This window comes from Bos mutus, chromosome 21, assembly GCF_027580195.1.
Source record: "Bos mutus isolate GX-2022 chromosome 21, NWIPB_WYAK_1.1, whole genome shotgun sequence".
Lineage (NCBI taxonomy): Eukaryota > Metazoa > Chordata > Mammalia > Artiodactyla > Bovidae > Bos > Bos mutus.
Window position 1 is genome coordinate 6,790,643 of NC_091637.1, and position 21,713 is coordinate 6,812,355.

Consider the following 21,713-nt stretch of genomic DNA (forward strand, 5'->3'; position numbering starts at 1 on the left):
TTGTGGACCCCGTGGAGGATGGAGAGGGTGTGAGGAGCTGAGAGAGTAGTATTGAAGCATATGCACCACCATATGTAAAACAGATAGCCAGTGGGAATATGCTGTATGATGCAGGGAGCTCAACCTGGTGTCCTGGGACAACCTAGAGGGGTGGGATGGGCTGGAAGGTGGGTGGGGAGGTTTAAGAGGGACAGGACGTATGTATACCTATGGCTGATTCATGTTGATTAAGGCAGAAACCAATACAACATTGTAAACCAATTATTCTGGAATTAAAAATAAATATAAAAATTTTTAAATAAAATAGATAACCTAGAAGACCGTATTGTACAACTCAGGGAATATAGCCAATATTTTATAATAACTTTAAATGTAATATAAGGTATAAAAATATTAAGTCACTGTAAGTCTGAAGCTAATATTGTAAGTCAATCATATTTTGATTAAATAAATAAGAAAATAACTAATTCAACCATAAAAAAGAAATGGATATTAGATTTGTCAAGTTGTTTTTGCATGCTAATCAAGATGATCATGCAGTTTTCCTTTTTTCATTCATTATTTTATGAATTAGATTGACTGCTTTTTTTTAATTCTCATGTTGACTTTCTTTTTTAATTTATGTATTTTTAATTGAAGGATAATTGCTTTACAATATTCTGTTGGTTTCTACAAATATCAACATGACATTGACTTTTTTATGAATGTTAAATCAATCTTGCATTTCTGAGATAAAATCTACTTGGTCATGATGTATTTTCCTTTTTATTTATTATTGAATTTAACTTGCTAAAATTTTGCTTTAAGTTTTTGCATCTATATTCCTTAGACATATTGATCTGAAATTTTTGTTTCTTGTATTTGTTTTCTTTTGATATCAGGGTTTCATAGAGTGAGTTAGGAAATTTTCTCGTTTTAAATTTTCCAAAGAGGTTGTATGCAATTGGTATTATATCTTCCTTAAATATCTGGCAGAATTTACTGTTGAAGCCATCTAGGCCTGGGGATTTTTATTTGTTTGTTTGTTTTGTTCTTTGTAAGATTTTTAAAATACAAACTCAGTTTAATACATATAGGGCTATTCAGGTATCTCTTTTTTCTTGAGTGAACTATGGTATTGTGTGTCTTTACAGGAATTTTTGGGCTTCCCTGATAGCTCAGTTGGTAAACAATCCACCTTCAAGGAGACCCTGGTTCGATTCCTGGGTCGGGGAGATCCCCTGGAGAAGGGCTAGGCTACCCACTCAGTATTCTTGGACTTCCCTTGTGGCTCAGCTGGTAAAGAATCCGCCTGCAATGTGGGAGACCTGGGTTCGATCCCTGGATTGAGGAGATTCCCCTGGAGAAGGGAAAGCCTACCCACTCCAGTATTCTGGCCTGGAGAATTTCATGAACTGTATAGTCCATAGGGTCGCAAAGAGTCAGACATGACTGAGTGACTTTCACTCACTCACTTCATTAACAGGAATTTTCCCACTCATCTAAGTTGTCAAATTTATTGGCATGTGTTTATAACATTCCCACATTAATCTTTTACTATTTGTAGAATCCATAGTGATTGTATTGCTCTCATTTCTAATATTGGTGATTTGTGTCTTTTTTCCTTTTTTTCTCATTAATCAGGTTAGAGATTTATCAACATTAATGGTCTCAGAGAATCAGATTTTGGTTTCCTTTATTTTTTCTGTTTTTCTATTTTTATTTAATTGATTTGTGAATTTAGTTTTATTAGTTGTTTTATTATTTTCTTATGCTTATTTTGAGCTTAATTTGCTCTTCCTTTTCTAGTCACTGAAGATAAAAATTAAGACCATGATCTTGAGACTTCTTTACTTTTCTAATATAGACATTTAATGCTATAATTTTCTCCATAATGACTGCTTTAGTGGCATTCTCAAATTCTTATATGTTGCATTTTATATTCTTTCAGTTTAAACTATTTTCAAATATCCTTTTTGATTTCTTTGACCCATGGTTTGTTTGTTTTAGGAAAATGTTATTTAGTTTCTAAGTATTTGGACATTTTCCAGATATCTTTCTGTTGTTATAGCTTCTGTGGTAGTTGTAGAATAGACTTTGTATGACTTGAATTTTTATAAATTTATTAAAACTTGTTTTATGACCCATGTGCACTTGAAAAGAATGATATTCTGTGCTTTGGCAGTCAGAATGTTCTGTAATTGTCATTCAGTTGCTCAGTTGTGTCCAGCTCTTTGCGACTCCATGAACTGCAGCATGCCAGGCTTCTCTGTCCATCGCTATCTCCATGAGTTTTGCTCAAACTCATGTCCATTGAGTCAGTGATACCATCCAACCAGCTCATCCTCTGTTACCCTCTTCTCCCCTTGCCCCCAACTTCTAGAACTAGAATGTTCTAGTAAATGCCAAATCAACTTGGTTGATGATGTAGTTGGTCTTCTACATTCTTTACAGATTTTCTGCCTACTTGGTGTATCAGTTATTTACAAGGTATTTAAATATCTGAGTATAATTGAGAATTTGCTTATTTCTTTTTGCAGTTTCACCAGTTTGATGTCTTATATTTTGAAACTATTTTTAGGTATATAGACACTTGGGATGGTTATGTACTCTTGACTAATTGACCCTTTATCATAATGAAATGATCTTCATTATGGTAATATTCTTTGCTGTATAATATACTTTGATATTAATATAGAGACTCCAACTTTGTTTTTGACTGATTTTAGCAGATTATTTTCCCTTCTTTTACTTTTAATGTCATTGAATTTCTTATATGCAACGTATTGTTCAGTCTTGTATTTTTGTCTATTCTATCAATGTCTTTCTCTTAATTAGATCACTTACATTTAATGTTATTATTGTTACAGTCAGATTTAAGTCTATCATCTTGCTATTTATTTGCTATTTGTCCCAACTCTTCTTTGTTCCCTGTTTCCTCTTTTTTCCTATTGGATTATTTTTAAGACTCTATATTTATCTCCTTTGTTGTCACCTGTCACCTGTAACTGTATCTTTTTAAAAAATGTAATGGTTGCTGTAGGGTTTATATTATACATTTTTATCTTATCTCAGTCTACTTTCAAGTAGTATTACACTTTTATACATATAGCATAAGAACTTCACAATTTCATCCTCTCCTCTTAGCCTTGCCTGGAAAATCCCATGGACAGAGGAGCCTGGTAGGCTACAGTCCATGGGGTTGCAAAGAGCTGGACATGACTGAGCAACTTCACTTTCATTTTTTTCTTAGCTTTTCACAACTATTTTCATAGATTTCATTTATATATTTCATAAGCCAGGGAATACATTATTTTTCATTTAAATAGTTGATTATTTTTTAAGGCGATTTAAGCAATATGAAAACAGTCTTACATATTGGTCTATGTAAGTATAATTTTTCATCGCTCTCAATTCCTTTGTGTAGATCTAGATTTCCATTTGTTATCATTTTTCTTCCTTTTGAAAGATTTCCTTTAGCATTTCTTGGGAACATTGGACTGCAAATCTACTGGTGGTGAATTCTTTCAGATTTTGATTTTGAAAGATATTTTCACTGGTATCGAATTTCAGCTTGACATTGTTTTCCTTTCCATACTTTAAATATGTTGCTTCACTCTCTTCTTATGTGCTTAATTTCCTCCAAGAAACCTGCTCTCATCATCTTTTTTTTTAATTGTGAACTTAGCCTAACTTTATTGACGGATTTATTAATTTTTAAAAGTTTTTTTCACTTTATTTTTTTGGAGGCTAATTACTTTACAATATTGTGTTGGTTTTGCCATACATTGACATGAATCTGCCACGGGTGTACATGTGTTCCCCATCCTGAACCCCCCTCCCACCTCCCTCCCCATCCCATCCTTCTGGGTCATCCCAGTGCACCAGCCCCGAGCACCCTGTGTCATGCATCAAACCTGGACTGGCAATCCTTTTCACATATGATAATATACATGCCATTATGTATTTCAATGCCATTCTCCCAAACCCTCTCCCACAGAGTCTGAAAGACTATTCTATACATCTGTGTCTCTTTTGCTGTCTCGCATACAGGGTTATCATTACCATCTTTCTAATTCCATATATATGCATTATTATACTGTATTGGTGTTTTTCTTTCCAGCTTACTTCACTCTGTATAATAGGCTCCAGTTTCATCCACCTCATTAGAACTGATTCAAATGTATTCTTTTTAATAGCTGAGTAATATTCCATTGTGTATATGTACCACAGCTTTCTTATCCATTCGTCTGCTGATGGACATCTAGTTTGCTTCCATGTCCTGGCTATTATAAACAGTGCTGCGATGAACATTGGCATACACGTGTCTCTTTCCCTTCTGGTTTCCTCAGTGTGTATGCCCAGTAGTAGGATTGCTGGGTCATATGGCAGTCCTATTTCCAGTTTTTTAAAGAATCTCCACACTGTTCTCCATAGTGGCTGTACTAGTTTGCATTCCCATCAACAGTGTAAGAAGGTTCCCTTTTCTCCACACCCTCTCCAGCATTTATTGCTTGTAAACTTTTGGATCGCAGCCATTCTGACTGGCGTGAAATGGTACCTCATTGTGGTTTTGATTTGCATTTCTCTAGTAATGAGTGATGTTGAGCATCTTTTCATGTGTGTGTTAGCCATCTGTATGTCTTCTTTGGAGAAATGTCTGTTTAGTTCTTTGGCCCATTTTTTGATTGGGTCGTTTATTTTTCTGGAATTGAGCTGCAGGAGTTGCTTGTATATTTTTGAGATTAATTTTTCGTCAGTTGCTTGGTTTGCTATTATTTTCTCCCATTCTGAAGGCTGTCTTTTCACCTGGTTTATAGTTTCCTTTGTTGTGCAAAAGCTTTTAATTTTAATTAGGTCCCATTTATTTTTGCTTTTATTTCCAGTATTCTGGGATGTGGGTCGTAGAGGATCCTGCTGTGATTTATGTAGGAGAGTGTTTTGCCTGTGTTTTCCTCTAGGAGTTTTATACTTTCTGGCCTTACGTTAGATCTTTAATCCATTTTGAGTTTATTTTTGTGTATACTGTTAGAAAGTGTTCTAATTTCATTTATTTTACAAATGGTTGACCAGTTTTACCAGCACCACTTGTTAAAGAGATTGTCTTTTCTCCACTGTATATCCTTGCCCCCTTTGTCAAAGATAAGGTGTCCATAGGTGCGTGGATTTATCTCTGTGCTTTCTGTTTTGTTCCATTGATCTGTATTTCTGTCTTTGTGCCAGTACCATACTGTCTTGATGACTGTGGCTTTGTAGTAGAGCCTGAAGTCAGGCAACTTGATTCCTCCAGTTCCATTCTTCTTTCTCAAGATTGCTTTGGCTATTCGAGGTTTTTTGTATTTCCATACAAATTGTGAAATTATTTGTTCTAGTTCTGTGAAAAATACCATTGGTAGCTTGATAGGGATTGCATTGAATCTATAGATTGCTATATTGATTGCTATATTGATATATCACTATATTGATTCTTCTGATCCATGAACATGGTATTTTTCTCTATCTATTTGTGTCCTCTTCGATTTCTTTCACCAGTGCTTTATAGTTTTCTATATATAGGTCTTTTGTTTCTTTAGGTAGATATACTCCTAAGTATTTTATTCTTTTCATTGCAATGGTGAATGGAATTGTTCCCTTAATTTATCTTTCTCTTTTCTCATTATTAGTGTATAGGAATGCAAGGGATTTCTGTGTGTTGATTTTATATCCTGCAACTTTGCTATATTCATTAATTAGCTCTAGTAATTTTCTGATGGAATCTTTAGGGTTTTCTATGTAGAGGATCATGTCATCTGCAAACAGTGAGAGTTTTACTTCTTCTTTTCCAATTTGGATTCCTTTTATTTCTTTTTCTGCTCTGACTGCTGTGGCCAAAACTTCCAAAACTATGTTGAATAGTAGTGGTGAGAGTGGGTACCCTTGTCTTGTTCTTGACTTTAGGGGAAATGCTTTCAATTTTTCACCATTGAGGATAATATTTGCTGTCAGTTTGTCATATATAGCTTTAATTATATTGAGATGTGTTCCTTCTATTCCTGCTTTCTGGAGGGTTTTTATCATATAAGGATGTTGAATTTTGTCAAAGGCTTTCTCTGCATCTATTGAGATAATCATATGGTTTTCATTTTTCTATTTGTTAATGTGGTATATTATGTTGATTGATTTGCAGATATTGATGAATCTTTGCATCCCTGGGATAAAGCCCACTTGGTCATGATGTATGATCTTTTAATATGTTGTTGGATTCTGTTTGCTAGAATTTTGTTAAGGATTTTTGCATCTATGTTCATCAGTGATATTGGCCTATAGTTTTCTTTTTTGTGTGTGGCATCTTTGTCTGGTTTTGGTATTAGGGTGATGGTGGCCTTACAGAATGAATTTGGAAGTTTACCCTCCTCTGCAGATGGCAACCCACTCCAGTGTTCTTGCCTGGAGAATCCCAGGGACGGGGAAGCCTGGTGGGCTGCTGTCTCTGGGGTCGCACAGAGTTGGACACAACTGAAGCAACTTAGCAGCAGCAGCAATTTTCTGGAAGAGTTTGAGTGGGATAGGTGTTAGCTCTTCTCTAAATTTTTGGTAGAATTCAGCTGTGAAGCCGTCTGGTCCTGGGCTTTTGTTTGCCGGAAGATTTCTGATTACAGTTTCAATTTCTGTGCTCGTGATGGGTTTGTTAAGATTTTCCATTTCTTCCTGGTTCAGTTTTGGAAAGTTGTACTTTTTGCAGAATTTGTCCATTTCTTCCAATTTGTCCATTTCATTGGCATATGGTTGCTGATAGTAGTCTCTTATGATCCTTTGTATTTCTGTGTTGTGATCTCTCCATTTTCATTTCTAATTTTGTTGATTTGATATTTCTCCCTTTGTTTCTTGATGAGTCTGGCTAATGGTTTGTCAATTTTATTTAACTTCTCAAAGAACCAGCTTTTGGCTTTGTTGATTTTTGCTATGGTCTCTTTTGTTTCTTCTGCATGTATATTTCTGCCCTTATTTTTAAGATTTCTTTCCTTCTACTAACCCTGGGGTTCTTCATTTCTTCCTTTTCTAGTTGCTTTAGGTGTAGAGTTAGGTTATTTATTTGACTTTTTTCTTGTTTCTTGAGGTATGCCTGTATTGCTATGAACCTTCCCCTTAGCACTGCTTTTACAGTGTCCCATAGGTTTTGGGTTGTGTTTTCATTTTCATTCGTTTCTATGTATATTTTGATTTCTTTTTTGATTTCTTCTGTGATTTGTTGGTTATTCAGCAGCGTGTTGTTCAGCCTCCATATGTTAGAATCTTTAATAGTTTTTCTCCTGTAATTGAGATCTAATCTTACTACATTGTGGTCAGAAAAGATGCTTGGAATGATTTCAATTTTTTTGAATTTACCAAGGCTAGATTTATGGCCCAGGATGTGATCTATCCTGGAGAAGGTTCTGTATGAACTTGAGAAAAACATGAAATTCATTGTTTTGGGGTGAAATGTCCTATAGATATCAATTAGGTCTAAGTGGTCTATTGTATCATTTAAAGTTTGTGTTTCCTTGTTAATTTTCTGTTTAGTTGATCTATCCATAGGTGTGAGTGGAGTATTAAAGTCTCCCACTATTATTGTGTTATTATTAATTTCCCCTTTCATACTTGTTAGCATTTGTCTTACATATTGCGGTACTCCTATGTTGGGTGCATATATATTTATAATTGTTATATCTTCTTCTTGGATGGATCCTTTGATCATTATGTAGTATCCTTCTTTGTCTCTTTTCACAGCCTTTGTTTTAAAGTCTATTTTATCTAATATGAGTATTGCTACTCCTGCTTTCTTTTGGTCTCTATTTGCATGGAATATTTTTTTCCAGCCCTTCACTTTCAGTCTGTATATGTCCCTTGTTTCAGGGTGCGTCTCTTGTAGACAACATATATAGGGGTCTTGTTTTTGTATCCATTCAGCCAGTCTTTGTCTTTTGGTTGGGGCATTCAACCCATTTACATTTAAGGTAATTATTGATAAGTATGATCCCGTTGCCATTTACTTTATTGTTTTGCGTTCGAGTTTATACACCCTTTTGTGTTTCCTGTCTAGAGAAGATCCTTTAGTATTTGATGGAGAGCTGGTTTGGTGGTGCTGAATTCCCTCAGCTTTTGCTTGTCTGTAAAGCTTTTGATTTCTCCTTCATATTTGGATGAGATTCTTGCTGGGTACAGTAATCTGGGCTGTAGGTTATTTTCTTTCATCATTTTAAGTATGTCTTGTCATTCCCTTCTGGCCTGAAGAGTTTCTGTTGAAAGATCAGCTGTTATCCTTATGGGAATCCCCTTGTGTGTTATTTGTTGTTTTTCCCTTGCTGCTTTTAATATTTGTTCTTTGTGTTTGATCTTTGTTAATTTGATTAATATGTGTCTTGGGGTGTTCCGTCTTGGGTTTATCCTGTTTGGGACTCTCTGGGTTTCTTGGACTTGGGTGACTATTTCCTTCCCCATTTTAGGGAAGTTTTCAACTATTATCTCCTCAAGTATTTTCTCATGGCCTTTCTTTTTGTCTTCTTCTGGGACTCCTGTGATTCCAATGTTGGGGCATTTAACATTGTCCCTGAGGTCTCTGAGATTGTCCTCATTTCTTTTAATTCTTTTTTCTTTTTTCCTCTCTATTTCATTTATTTCTACCATTCTGTCTTCTACCTCACTAATCCTATCTTCTGCCTCCATTATTCTACTGTTGGTTCCCTCCAGAGTGTTTTTGATCTCATTTATTGCATTATTCATTATATATTGACTCTTTTTTATTCCTTCTAGGTCCTTATTAAACGTTTCTTGCATCTTCTCGATCCTTGTCTCCAGGCTATTTATCTGTAACTCCATTTTGTTTTCAAGATTTTGGATCATTTTTACTATCATTAGTCGGAATTCTTTATCAGGTAGATTCCCTATCTCTTCCTCTTTTGTTTGGTTTGGTGGGCATTTATCCTGTTGCTTTTCTGCTGGGTATTTCTCTGCCTTTTCATCTTGTTTATATTGCTGTGTTTGGGGTGGCCTTTCCGTATTCTGGCAGTTTGTGGTTCCTCTTTATTGTGGAGGTTCCTCCCTGTGAGTGAGGTTGGACGTGTGGCTTGCAAAGTTTCCTGGTTAGGGAATCTTGTGTCAGTGTTCTGGAGGGTGAAGCTGGATTTCTTCTCTCTCAAGTGCACTGAAGTGTCCAGTAATGAGTTTTGAGATGTCAATGGGTTTGGTGTGACTTTGGGCAGGCTGTATATTGAAGCTCAGGGCTATGTTCCTGTGGTGTTGGAAAATTTGCATGGTATGTCTTGCTCTGGAACTTGTTGGCCTTTGGGTGGTGCTTGGTTTCAGTGTAGGTATGGAGGCATTTTATGAGCTCCTATTGATTAATGTTCCCTGGAGTCAGGAGTTCTCTGGTGTTCTCAGGATTTGAACTTAAGCCTCCTGCCTCTGGTTTTCAGTCTTATTCTTATAGTAGCCTCAAGATTTCTCCATCTATACAGCACCAGTGATAAAACATCTAGGTTAATGATGAAAAATTTCTCACAGTGAGGGACACCCCAAGAGGTACACAGAGTTACATGGAGACGAGAAGAGGGAGGAGGGAGATAGAGGTGACCAGGAGAAGAAGAGGGGGAATCAAAAGGGGAGAGAGTAGGCTAGCCAGTAATCACTTCCCTGTGTGCTCTCCGCAGTCTGGACCACTCAGAGATGTTCACAGAGTTACACAGAGAAGGGAAGAGGGAGGAAGAGGACAGAGGTGACCAGGAGGATAAAGGGGGGAATCAAAAGGAGAGACAGATCCAGCCAGTAATCAGTCCCCTAAGTGTTCTCCACAGCCCGGAACACACAAAGAGATTCACAGAGTTGGGTAGAGAAGAGAAGGGGGAGGGAGGAGATAGAGGCAACCTAGTGGAGAGTCCAAAGGGGGAGAGAGCAATCCAGCCAGTAATCTTGCTCCCAAGTAAAAATGGGTACTGAAGATTGGGTTCTTAAAGGTACAAAATTGATAACAAATACCAAAAAGCAAAGATTAAAAATCTAGAGTAGAGGTTAGATTCTCAAAAATACAATATTAAAGGAAAAAATAAAGTCACAAAATTATAAAATATATATATATGAAATTTGCTTTAAAAATTGGGTCTTTTTTTTGCAAAGTAATAGGTTATAAAAATGAAAATTAAAGGAGTAATAGAGGACTTAAATTTTTTTTTAATTAAAAAAATGATAATAGTGAAAATATATCTAGGACTTTCTCTGGTGTTGTTGTGGACAGTGTGGGATCAGTTCATTTTCAGATAGTTCCTTGATCCGGCTTACACTTCTCAAGATCTATAGGCCCCTTCCTATGTAGTTGGTACTAACTACAGGGTTTTAATCTATTGCACCTGTCACTTCCAAAGTGGTTCCCTCTGTTTATTTTAGCGTCTTCTGTTTGCTGGCCTCTTCAGTGTCTAATTTCTGCCCTGACACAAGGGGGCGATGGTGGTCACTTTTTTAGGCTCACTTGTTCAATCGTGCAGTGTTGAGGGAGGAACACTGCAAAAAAAAAATATCACTGGCGTTTGTGGGGACTGCTCCCAGTGTCTCACCCACACTGGGTTTGCCCCTGCTCATGGCATGTGTGCTTTCCCAGTCTACACTGCTCAGGCTCTAGCTTGCTCTGCCGGGAACTGTCTGAGGTGGGCCCTGCACCTCCCAAATCTAAGCCGTTCAGGTTCAGGTTCTCGGGTACTCCACAAAGGCGCAGACTTGAATGGGCCTGCGTTTTGTGCCCTTCCCCGATCCAAGCAGCTCAGGTGACCAGGTGTTTGGCGAGCGCAGTCACTACGACTTATCACCTCCCCCATCCCTGCCGTTCTGTTTTCTGGGTGTACAACCAGCACGCCTTCTCAAGTGTGCCTTGTGTCTCTTCTGGGGAGCTGATCTCTGACTGCAACCCTCCTGGCGGATGTCAACTGTCCAGAATCCCAAGGAGTCTTGGTTAGCAAGGAAGCCTGCTTGCAGTTTGGTAGATGATGCCTCTCTGGGGCTGCTATTGCCCCCTTCTGGCTCTGGCTGCCCCCGCCTGCCTGTCTCCAGCCAGGGATGGGCCAGTCCGCAGCCAGCTAGCTCTGCTCAGTCCTTTGTTCTGTGAGCGGGCCTGGCGGTGTCTTAGGGCTTTTCAGGGATAGCTATCCCACACTCTGGGTTGCTATCTCTAGTTAGTTCCCTCAGATTGTCCTCGGGGTATTGAGGCCTGGTCCTTACCCTTAGCAATGCAGCCTGCCCTCCCTGTCCTGCCCCCGCTTGCTAGAGGCGGATGCAAGCGTCTGTGCTGCTTCTCTGCCGGGAGTTGCCTTTAGGCACGTAATCTGTGGGTTTTAATTTATTTTTCCTCCCAGTTATGTTACCCTCTGCGTTCCCAAGGCTCACCACAGATTCGCCGGTGAGAGTGTTTCCTGGTGTTTGGAAACTTCTTTCTTTTTTAAGACTCCGTTCCCGGGACGGATCTCCGTCCCTACCTCTTTTGTCTTTCTTTTTATCTTTTATATTTTTTCCTACCTCCTTTTGAAGATAATGGGCTGCCTTTCTGGGTGCCTGATGTCTTCTGCCAGCATTCAGAAGTTGTATTGTGGAATTTGCTCAGCTTTCAAATGTTCTTTCCATGAATTTGTGGGGGAGAAAGTGGTCTCCCGTCCTATTCCTCCACCATTTTAGGACCGCCCTCTCATCATCTTTTTAAAAATACTAATATTTTCTTTTTCCTGACTACTTATAAGATTCTCTCTTTATCATGGTTTTGAGCAGTTTGGTTACAATGTGTTTTGGTGTCCTTTTCTGTTTCCTGTGTTTAGTGTGCATTTAGCTCCTGAAATCTCTGACTTTTTACTTTTCCTTAAATTTGGAAAAATTTTGGCCACCATTTCTTCAAACACTTTTTCTGTCCCCTCTGCAATCCACTTTTCTTTAGGGATTGAAATTACATATATATTAGGCAAGTTGAAGTTCTTTCACAGCTCACTGGTTTTTTAAGATGGTTTTTTTCTATCACTACATCTGCAAGTTCATGCGTCTTTTCATCTGTAATATCTGATCTTCCATTAATCTCATCTAGTATATTTTCATCTCACATATAAGTTTCATGTTGAGAAGTTCAATTTGGCTTTTTATATTCCATGTCTCTAGTTAACTTTTTAAAAATAGCTAACATTTTAAACATATGGAATATAATTGTATAACCCTTAATATTCTTTTCTGCTAACTTAATATCTGGGTCAGTTTTGACTGATTCATCTTCTCCTTATGGGCTGTTCTCTTGCCTATTTGCATGCCTGGTGATCTTTGTTTGGATGTTAAAGTTTATTAATTTCAACCTGTTGAGTGCTGGCTGTTTTTGTATTCCTATCAACACCCTTGAATTTTGCCCTCTGATACAGTTACTTGGAAACAGTTTTATCTTTTTAGGTCTTACTTTCCTGGTTTGTTATGTGGATCTAAGCAGAGCTCACCCAAGAGCTAATTATTCTCCACTACTGATTATTATACTAATTATTCTCCACTACTTCCTTGTGGCTCAGATATAATGAGGGAGACCCAGGTTTGATCCCTGGGTGGGGAAAATCCCCTGGAGAAGGGAATGGCAACCCACTCCAATATTCTTAGATCTTCTCTGGTGGTTCAGAGAGTAAAGAATCTGCCTGCAATGCGGGAGACCCAGGTTCGATCCCTACATCAGGAAGATCCTCTGGAGAAGGGAATGGCTACTCACTCCAGTATTCTTGCCTAGAGAATTCCAAGGACAGAGGAGCTTGGCGACAGTCCAAAAGAGTCATACATACTTGAGTGACTAACACACCAATAAAAACTTTCTGAATACTTTACCCTCTGCCTCATGAATTATGAGTTTTTCCAGTCTGTTCAGTGGGAACAGGCACTGCCAGCCTTGGTGAGCGCCAGATACTTCCTTTCAATCTTCTTAGAGGAATCTTTCTCCAGACTCAAGTAGTTTTCTTACATACATGCTATCAGTATTCCCCCTTTCTTGAGGATGCTCATCTCTGGGGTCTTCTCTGTGCTGCTCTATCCTCTCTAATAATCTGTTCTGTGCATTACAGCCTCCTTGGTCTTCCCAGATGCTCAGCTCTATTTCCTCGACTCAGCCCACAGGGTAACTTCTGGGTTACCCTGCATGATCCAGAAACTTTTTCAAAGCAATAAGCTGGGGCAATCAAGCATCTCACTTTGTTTCACTTTTCCATTTCTCGTGTCTCATGTCCCGTCTTTTGACAACCATTGTTTCATACCCTTTTTGCCTATGGCTGTTTTGTTGTTGTTATTTGGTAGGTTTTTTGTTGATTGGTTGGTTACTTAAGGTGAGAGGATAAATCTCATCCCTTATCTCATCTTAGCTGGAAGTGAAAGTTTAACATGTCACTTTTTTTCCCATTTCAAAGTTACCTGGGGTTCAACAGATCTAATCTGAGCTCTTTGAGAGTTGATTCCTACTGACATATATATATATATAGACATATATATATTTGTCATATATAATATATAAAATACATCAGTATGTATGTATATAAACATACATATATATATATATATATATACACACATATGATACATACATAGGACAAAGAATGTTTGATTTAGTTAAAACTTGAAATCCATCTGAAAGAAGTTAGTACTAGTCACTAGGAGCTTTTTGGATAGAAGCTACTTGTTTCAAAGAAGCCATGGGTATAGTGTTGAAATTTTCTTAAATTCTAACCCCAACTTCTAGGAAAAATATGTATTTCTAAAAGTAATGGTGGAAATTATCATTAATACTTCTGTTTTCTTATTTAAAAATTAGAGGGTAATGTATATAAAAATATGCAAGAATCACAGGAAACTCACATATCCAACCACCTGGATGAAATTGTTGCTGCCGTCAGCATAACACCTAGAAAGAAACTGCAAAACCAGCTGCTTCAGAGAGCACTGTTCCAGCCTCCTCGGGAGAAACTCCGCCTCTCTGAAGAGAAAGCCAAGTCCTATGCCAGCAGTCATGAGGTAAGGAACCTTTCTTTTTATACCCGTGCCCTGGTCACTGAGAAGCAGGATACTTGAGGTTGCATTCCTACTCTGAGGAGTTTGGCACAGGAGGAAATACACGACAGTGCCTTTTCACAGTGTGAGTGATGCGGTACCTCAGGGCACAGTCAACACTGTTTGCTGAATGAGTGCACAAAGGAACAAAGGAGTCTGCCCTGACCTTTGACAAGTGTGTACTAGACTGACTGGTCGTGGCTTTGACCTGCTAAAGTGGTTTCCCATGAGTCAGGAAGTATTTCTTGAGCTCCTCCTGTGTGCCAGGTCTCAGCACTGGAACACAGCACAAAGCAGATGAAGCTTCTACTCTCAAGGAGCTTGTATTTCTTAAATTCTTAATCTGTTCCCTGCATACTTCTTTACCATCTCTCTTCAGGGTTTTATTCATTTACTCATTCATTCAATATGTATTTCTCTACTACCTCTTATGTTCAGTTCAGTTCAGTCAGTTGTGCCCAACTCTTTGCAACCCCATGGACTGCAGCATGCCAGGCCTCCCTGTTCATCACCAAGTCCCGGAGTTTACTCAAACTCATGTCCATTGAGTCGGTAATGTCATCCAACCATCTCATTCTCTGTTGTCCCCTTCTCCTCCCACCTTCAGTCTTTCCCAGCATCAGGGTCTTTTCAAATGAGTCAGCTCTTCACATCAGGTGGCCAGAGTATTGGAGTTTCAGCTTCAACATGTGCCGGGTCCTAATTTGTCCATTTATTTATTTCACAAAGATTTACTATGTACCCAGTGTGTGCCAGGCTTCTCTGATAGCTCAGTTGGTAAAGACTCCGCCTGCAATGCAGGAGACCTTGGTTGGATTCCTGGGTCAGGAAAATCCACTAAAGAAGGGATAGGCTACCCACTCCAGTATTCTTGGGCTTCTCTTGTGGCTTGGCTGGTAAAGAATCTGCCTGAAATGTGGGAGGCCTGGGTTCGATCCCTGGGTTGGGAAGATCCCCTGGAGAAAGGGAAGCCTACCCACTCCAGTATTCTGGCCTGGAGAATTTCATGGACTGACTGTATAGTCCATGGGTTGGCAATGACTCAGACATGACTAAGCGACTTTCACTTCACTTCTAATGTGTACCAGGTGCTGTGCAGGGGCTTGGGGCATGAATGGGAAAGCTATAACCTCTGCCTCAGAGGATCTCATGGCCTGGTTGGGAAGATAGATAAATAATGATGGTCAGCATAAGTTCTGTGACAGACACAAACTCAGGTTATACAGGTGCAAAACCTGGAGTTGAGGGGAGGAGGTGTGAGCAGTGACCCTAGAGTTGGAGGAGCAATAGCACCTGAGGCATGCTCTGGGGATGGGGGCTACTTGGGCTGCACTGATAACAGTGCTTAGGTAGGAGAGAGGGCCCGGTAGTACAGGGGACAGTAGTGCTTTGAGTGGAGGTGGCAGATGGCTGAGTGTCAATGGTCTGAGGGCGCACAGCCTGTTTGGTGAAATACATGGAACTATCTGGGAAGCAGGCTTTAGTTATACAGGGAAGGAACTGAGGTTGAGGAAGGAACTGGGGCCCAGAGAGTGTTCAGGACCCAGCAAAAGTTTACACTTTCTCTTCAGGGTGCTGGAAACTATCACAGGATTATAAGCCAGAAAGGGCCATGAGCAAGTCTGAGTTTTTGGAATGATCACTCAGACCTCAGATGCCTGAATAGAGGAGGAAGAGGAGGGACGTAAATTGGAGGAGGAGGGCCCATTCAGAGGGCATTTGCGATACTCCTGGCAAGCAATTATGAGGGCCTAAAATACGGCAGAGGCAGTTCAGTTCAGTTCAGTTCAGTTGCTCAGTCGTGTCCGACTCTTTGTGACCCCATGAATCGCAGCACACCAGGCTTCCCTGTCCATCACCAACTCCCAGAGTTTACCCAAACTCATGTCCATCGAGTTGGAGATGCCATCCAGCCATCTCATCCTCTGTCTTCCCCTTCTACTCCTGCCCCCAATCCCTCCTAGCATCAGAGTCTTTTCCAATAAGTCAACTCTTTGCATGAGGTGTTGAAGTATTGGAGTTTCACCTTCAGCATGAGTCCTTCCAATGAACACCCAGGACTGATCTCCTTTAGGATGGACTGGTTGGGTCTCCTTGCAGTCCAAGGGACTCTCAAGAGTCTTCTCCAACACCACAGTTCAAAAGCATCAATTCTTTGGCACTCAGCTTTCTTCACAGTCCAACTCTCACATCCATACACGACCACTGGAAAACCATAGCCTTGACTAGATGGGCCTTTGTTGGCAAAATAATGTCTCTGCTTTTTAATATGCTATCTAGGTTGGTCATAACTTTCCTTCCAAGGAGCAAGTGTCTTTTAATTTCATGGCTGCAATTACCATCTGCAGTGATTTTGGAGCCCAAAAAAATAAAGTCTGACACTGTTTCCACTGTTTTCCCATCTATTTCCCATGAAGTGATGGGACCAGATGCCATGATCTTCGTCTTCTGAATGTTGAGCTTTAAGCCAACTTTTTCACTTTCCTCTTTCACTTTCATCAAGAGGCTTTTTAGTTCCTCTTCACTTTCTGCCATAAGGGTGGTGTCATCTCCATATCTGATGTTATTGATATTTCTCCCAGCAATCTTGATTCCAGCTTGTGCTTCTTCCAGCCCAGCATTTCTCATGATATACTCTGCATATAAGTTAAATAAGCAGGGTGACAATATACAGCCTTGACGTACTCCTTTTCCTATTTGGAACCAGTCTGTTGTTCCATGTCCAGTTCTAACTGTTGCTTCCTGACCTGCATATAGGTTTCTCAGGAGGCAGATCAGGTGGTCTGGTATTCCCATCTCTTGAAGAATTTTCCACAGTTTATTGTGGCCCACCCAGTCAAAGGCTTTGGCATAGTCAATAAAGCAGAAATAGATGTTTTTCTGGAATCCTGTTGCTTTTTCAATGACCCAGCAGATGTTGGCAATTTGATCTCTGGTTCCTCTTCCTTTTCTAAAACCAGCTTGAACATCTGGAAGTTCACAGTTCATGTATTGCTGAAGCCTGGCTTGGAGAGTTTTGAGCATTACTTTACTAGCGTGTGAGATGAGTGCAATTGTGTGGTAGTTTGAGGATTCTTTGGCAAAGGCAGTAGAGATACTAAAAACTTTTGATAAGAGTTTGGAAATATGAATCGGTGAAACCTGGTAACAAAGGGGGCATAGAAGGTGGAGAGACAAGAGTGAGCCCGAGAGGGTGTATACAGTCCTGACTGAGGTTTCAGCCAGCTTGGGAGACCAGGGACTTGTCAGTCCCCTTTGTTACTGTTGTGAATACAGGAAGAAGAGCCAGGAACAGGGAGAGAAGGTGTGAATTTGGTCTTGATATTCATTACGCACCAGATGTCCTCTAGTCCTACTATGTGCCCGTCTGTGTGCTATGTAGGTGTCAGCTGGCAGCCTGCTCCCCAGAATTATGCGAGAGAATCAAGCCCTAGTGCCCAAAGGCATTTGGTGTATGTGAAGGATCAACTTCTCTTCTATGCATCTAAAATGGTTGTTGTTTAGTCGCTAAGTAATGTCCAACTCTTTTGAGCTGGCAAGAATTTCTGAGGCAAGAATACTGGGTTGCCATTTCCTTCTCCATAGGATCTTACGTAGCTGGGATCAAACCCACATCTCCTGCATCAGCAGGCAGGTTCTTTACCACTAAGCCACCAGGGAAGCCCATCTAGAATGGTGCCGAATCATTTCCTGTGATGCGAAGTTCAGATGAAGAACGTCTGGATTCAGTGGTGAACAGGACAGACAGCCGCATGCCCCCATGCAGCTAAGGAGCAGTCCACTTTGTAAATAACTAGCTAACCAGAGATGGTGCCAAGTGCTCTGGAGGAAATACGGTGGGCCTGTGGTAGGTGAGGGAGGGCCCCTGTGAAGAGGTGACATCTGAGCTGACACCTGAAGGAGAGAAGGATCCAGCACTGAGGAGCTGAGGAAGAGGAGCTCTAGGGAGAGGGAACAGCACACATAAAATTTTGGTTTGGCACAAGCAGCGTAACTGTGTGAAGTAATGAGAAGAAGCTTTGGGCAGATGTGAAATGCCACTGGAGAGGCAAGTCTTTCCAAGTCTCAAGTGCCCTAGGAAGCCTTTAAAGTGTTTTTAAGAAAGTATTAACTTGACTATTTGCCTCTTGAAATACCATTCTTTGGTAATTTTTTACTATAAAAAACTTATCAACTTACAGAAAAGTTGTAAGATGTACCAATTGGTAACATTTACTTTACATTTCTTCACACACACTGCCATTATTTTTCTGAATATCAGACAGTAAGTTAAAAATACATGGTCTTTTACCCCCTAAAGATGTCAGTGCCTATTTCCTAAGAATAAAGGAATTTCTCCAACACACCCACACTACAATTATTGAAGTTCATTTCAGTTCAGTTGCTCAGTCATGTCCAACTATTTGCAACCCCATGGACTGCAGCATGCCAGGCCTCCCTGTCCATCAGCAACTCCCAGAGCTCACTCAAGTGAGTTGGTGATGCCATCCAACCATCTCATCCTCTGTTGTGCCCTTTTCCTCCCACCTTCAATCTTTCCCAGCATCAGGGTCTTTTCCAGTGAGTTAGTTCTTTGCATCAGGTGCCCAAAGTATTGGAGTTTCAGTTTCAGCATCGGTCATTCCAATGAATATTGGACTGATTTCCTTTAGGATTGACAGGTTGGATCTCCTTGCAGTCCAAAGGACTCTCAAGAGTCTTCTCCAGCACCACAGTTCAAAAGCATCTGTTGTTCAACCCTAAGCTTTCTTTCGGAGAAGGCAATGGCACCCCACTCCAGTACTCTTGCCTGGAAAATCCCATGGATGGAGGAGCCTGGTAGGCTGCAGTCCATGGGGTCACTAGGAGTCGTACACGACTGAGCGACTTCATTTTCACTTTTCACTTTCATGCATTGGAGAAGGAAATGGCAACCCACTCCAGTGTTCTTGCCTGGAGAATCCCATGGACGGAGAAGCCTGGTAGGCTGCAGTCCATGGGATCGCACAGAGTCGGACACGACTGAAGCGACGCAGCAGCAGCAGCAGCAGCAAGCTTTCTTTATAGTCCAACTCTCACATCCATACATGACTACTGGAAAAACCATAGCTTTGACTAGACAGACATTTGTTGGCAAAGTAATGTCTCTGCTTTTTAATAATGCTGTCTAGGTTTGTCATAGCTTTTCTTCCAAGGAGCAAGCGTCTTTTAATTTCATGGCTGAAGTCACCATCAGCAGTGATTTTGGAGCCCAAAAAGGTAAAGTCTGTCATTGTTTCCATTGTTTCTCCGTTTATTTGCCATGAAGTGATGGACTGGATGCCATAATCTTAGTTTTCTGAATCTTGAGTTTTATCAAATTTTTCACTCTCCTCTTTCACTTTCATCAAGAGGCTCTTTAGTTCCTCTTCACTTTCTGCCATAATTGTGGTGTCATCTGCATATCTGAGGTTATTGATATTTCTCCCAGAAAACTTTATTCCAGCATGTGCTTCATCCAGCCTGGCATTTTGCACGATATACTCTGCATATAATTTAAATAAGCAGGGTAACAATATACAGCCTTGATGTATGCCTTTCCCAATTTGGAAGCAGTCTGTATTCCATGTCCAGTTCTAACTGTTGCTTCTTGACCTGCATACAGATTTCTCAGGAGGCAGGTAAGGTGGTCTGGTATTTCTATATCTTGAAGAATTTTCCACCAGTTTGTTGCGATCCACAGTCAAAGGCTTTGGCATAGTCAATAAAGCAGAAGTAGATGTTTTTCTGGAACTCTCTTGATTTTTCTATGATCCAATGGATGTTGGCAGTTTGATCTCCAGTTCTTCTGCCCTTTTAAAATCCAGCCTGATCATCTGGAAGTTCACAGTTCACATACTATTATTGAAGCCTGGCTTGGAGAATTTTAAGCATTATTTTGCCAGCAACTGAGTGCAATTGTATGGTAGTTTGAGCATTCTTTGGCATTGTCTTTCTTTGGGATTGGATTGAAAACTTTTCCAGTCCTGTGCCCACTGCTGAGCTTTCTAAATTCCCTGTCATATTGGGTGCAGCACTTAACAGCATCATCTTTTAGGATTTGAAATAGCTCTGATTCTAACTTTTACTTCTTGACCTCCATGCAGATTTCTCAGAAGGCAGGTAAGGTGATCTGGCATTCCCATCTCTTTCAGAATTTTCCACAGTTTGTTATGATCCACACAGTCAAAGGCTTTGGCATAGTCAATAAAGCAGAAGTGGATGTTTTTCTGGAACTCTCTTGCTTTTTTGATGATCCTACAGATATTGGCAATTTGATCTCTGGTTCCTCTGCCTTGTCTAAATCCAGCTTGAACATCTGAAAGTTCATATTGTTGAAAACTGGCTTGGAGAATTTTGAACATTACTTTGATAGCATATGAGATTAGGGCAATTGTGCAGTAGTTTGAGCATTCTTTGCTATTGCCTTTCTTTGGGATTGGAATGAAAACTGACCTTTTCCAGTCCTGTGCCCACTGCTGAGTTTTCTAAATTTCCTGTCATACTGGGTGCAGCACTTAACAGCATCATCTTTTAGGATTTGAAATAGCTCAATTGGAATTCCATCACCTCCACTAGCTTTGTTCATAGTGATGCTTCCTGAGGCCCACTTGACTTTGCATTCAAGGATGTCTGGCTCTAGGTGAGTGATCACACCATTGTGTTTATCAGGGTTGTGAAGAGCTTTTTTGTATAGTTCTTCTATGTATTCTTGCCACCTCCTCTTCACATCTTCACTTCTGTTAGGTCCATATCATTTCTGTCCTTTATCGAGCCCATCTTTGCATGAAATGTTCCCTTGGTATCTCTAATTTTCTTGAAGAGATCTGTAGTCTTTCGCACTCTATTATTTTCCTTTATTTCTTTGCACTGATCACTGAGGAAGCCTTTCTTATCTCTCCTTGCTATTCTTTGGAACCCTGCATTCAATGGGTATATCTTTCCTTTTCTCCTTTGCCTTTCACTTATCTCCTTTTCTCAGCTATTTGTAAGGCTTCCTCAGACAACCATTTGCCTTTTTGCGTTTCTTTCTCTTGGGGATGGTCTTGATCACTGCCTCCTGTACAATGTCATGAACCTCCATCCATAGTTCTTCAGGCACTCTATCAGATCTAATCCCTTGAATCTGTTTGTCACTTCCACTGTATAATCGTAAGGGATTTGATTTAGGTCATACCTGAATGGTCTAGTGGTTTTCCCTACTTTCTTCAATTTAAGTCTGAATTTTGCAATAAGGAGTTTATGATCTAAGCCACAGTCAGCTCCTGGTCTTGTTTTTGCTGACTGTATAGAGCTTCTCCATCTTTAGCTGCAAAGAATATAATCAATCTGATTTCGGTGTTGACCATCTGGTGACTCCATGTGCAGTCTTCTCTTGTGTTGTTGGAAGAGGGTGTTTGCTATGACCAATGCATTCTCTTGGCAAAACTCTGTTGGCCTTTGCCCTGCTTCATTTTGTACTCCAAGGCCAAATTTGCCTGTTACTCCATGTCTCTTTTAACTTCCTACTTTTGCATTTCAATCCCCTATAATGAAAAGGACATCTTTTTTGGGTGTTAGTTCTAGAAGGTCTTGTAGGTCTTCATTGAACTGTTCAACTTCAGCTTCTTCAGCATTACTGGTTGGGGCATAGACTTGGATTACTGTGATATTGAATGATTTGCCTTGGAAACGAACAGAGATCATTCTGTCGT

The 21,713-nt window shown here is 40.0% G+C and overlaps 1 protein-coding gene across 6 annotated transcripts in view; it reads left to right on the plus strand.

Moving 5' to 3' along the window:
• The window catches only part of TTC23 (tetratricopeptide repeat domain 23), a 165,182-nt gene that overhangs the window by 43,729 nt on the left and 99,740 nt on the right, over nucleotides 1-21,713 (plus strand). For 5 of the 6 annotated variants that reach the window (XM_070358179.1, XM_070358185.1, XM_070358181.1 and 2 more), the window contains one exon: nucleotides 13,787-13,986. In XM_070358179.1, the coding sequence (XP_070214280.1) occupies nucleotides 13,807-13,986 (180 nt within the window). In that variant the 5' untranslated portion in view covers nucleotides 13,787-13,806. Of the gene's footprint in view, nucleotides 1-13,786; nucleotides 13,987-19,172; nucleotides 19,261-21,713 lie in introns of those variants that run through there. The other variant, XM_070358184.1, reaches the window with a different exon arrangement.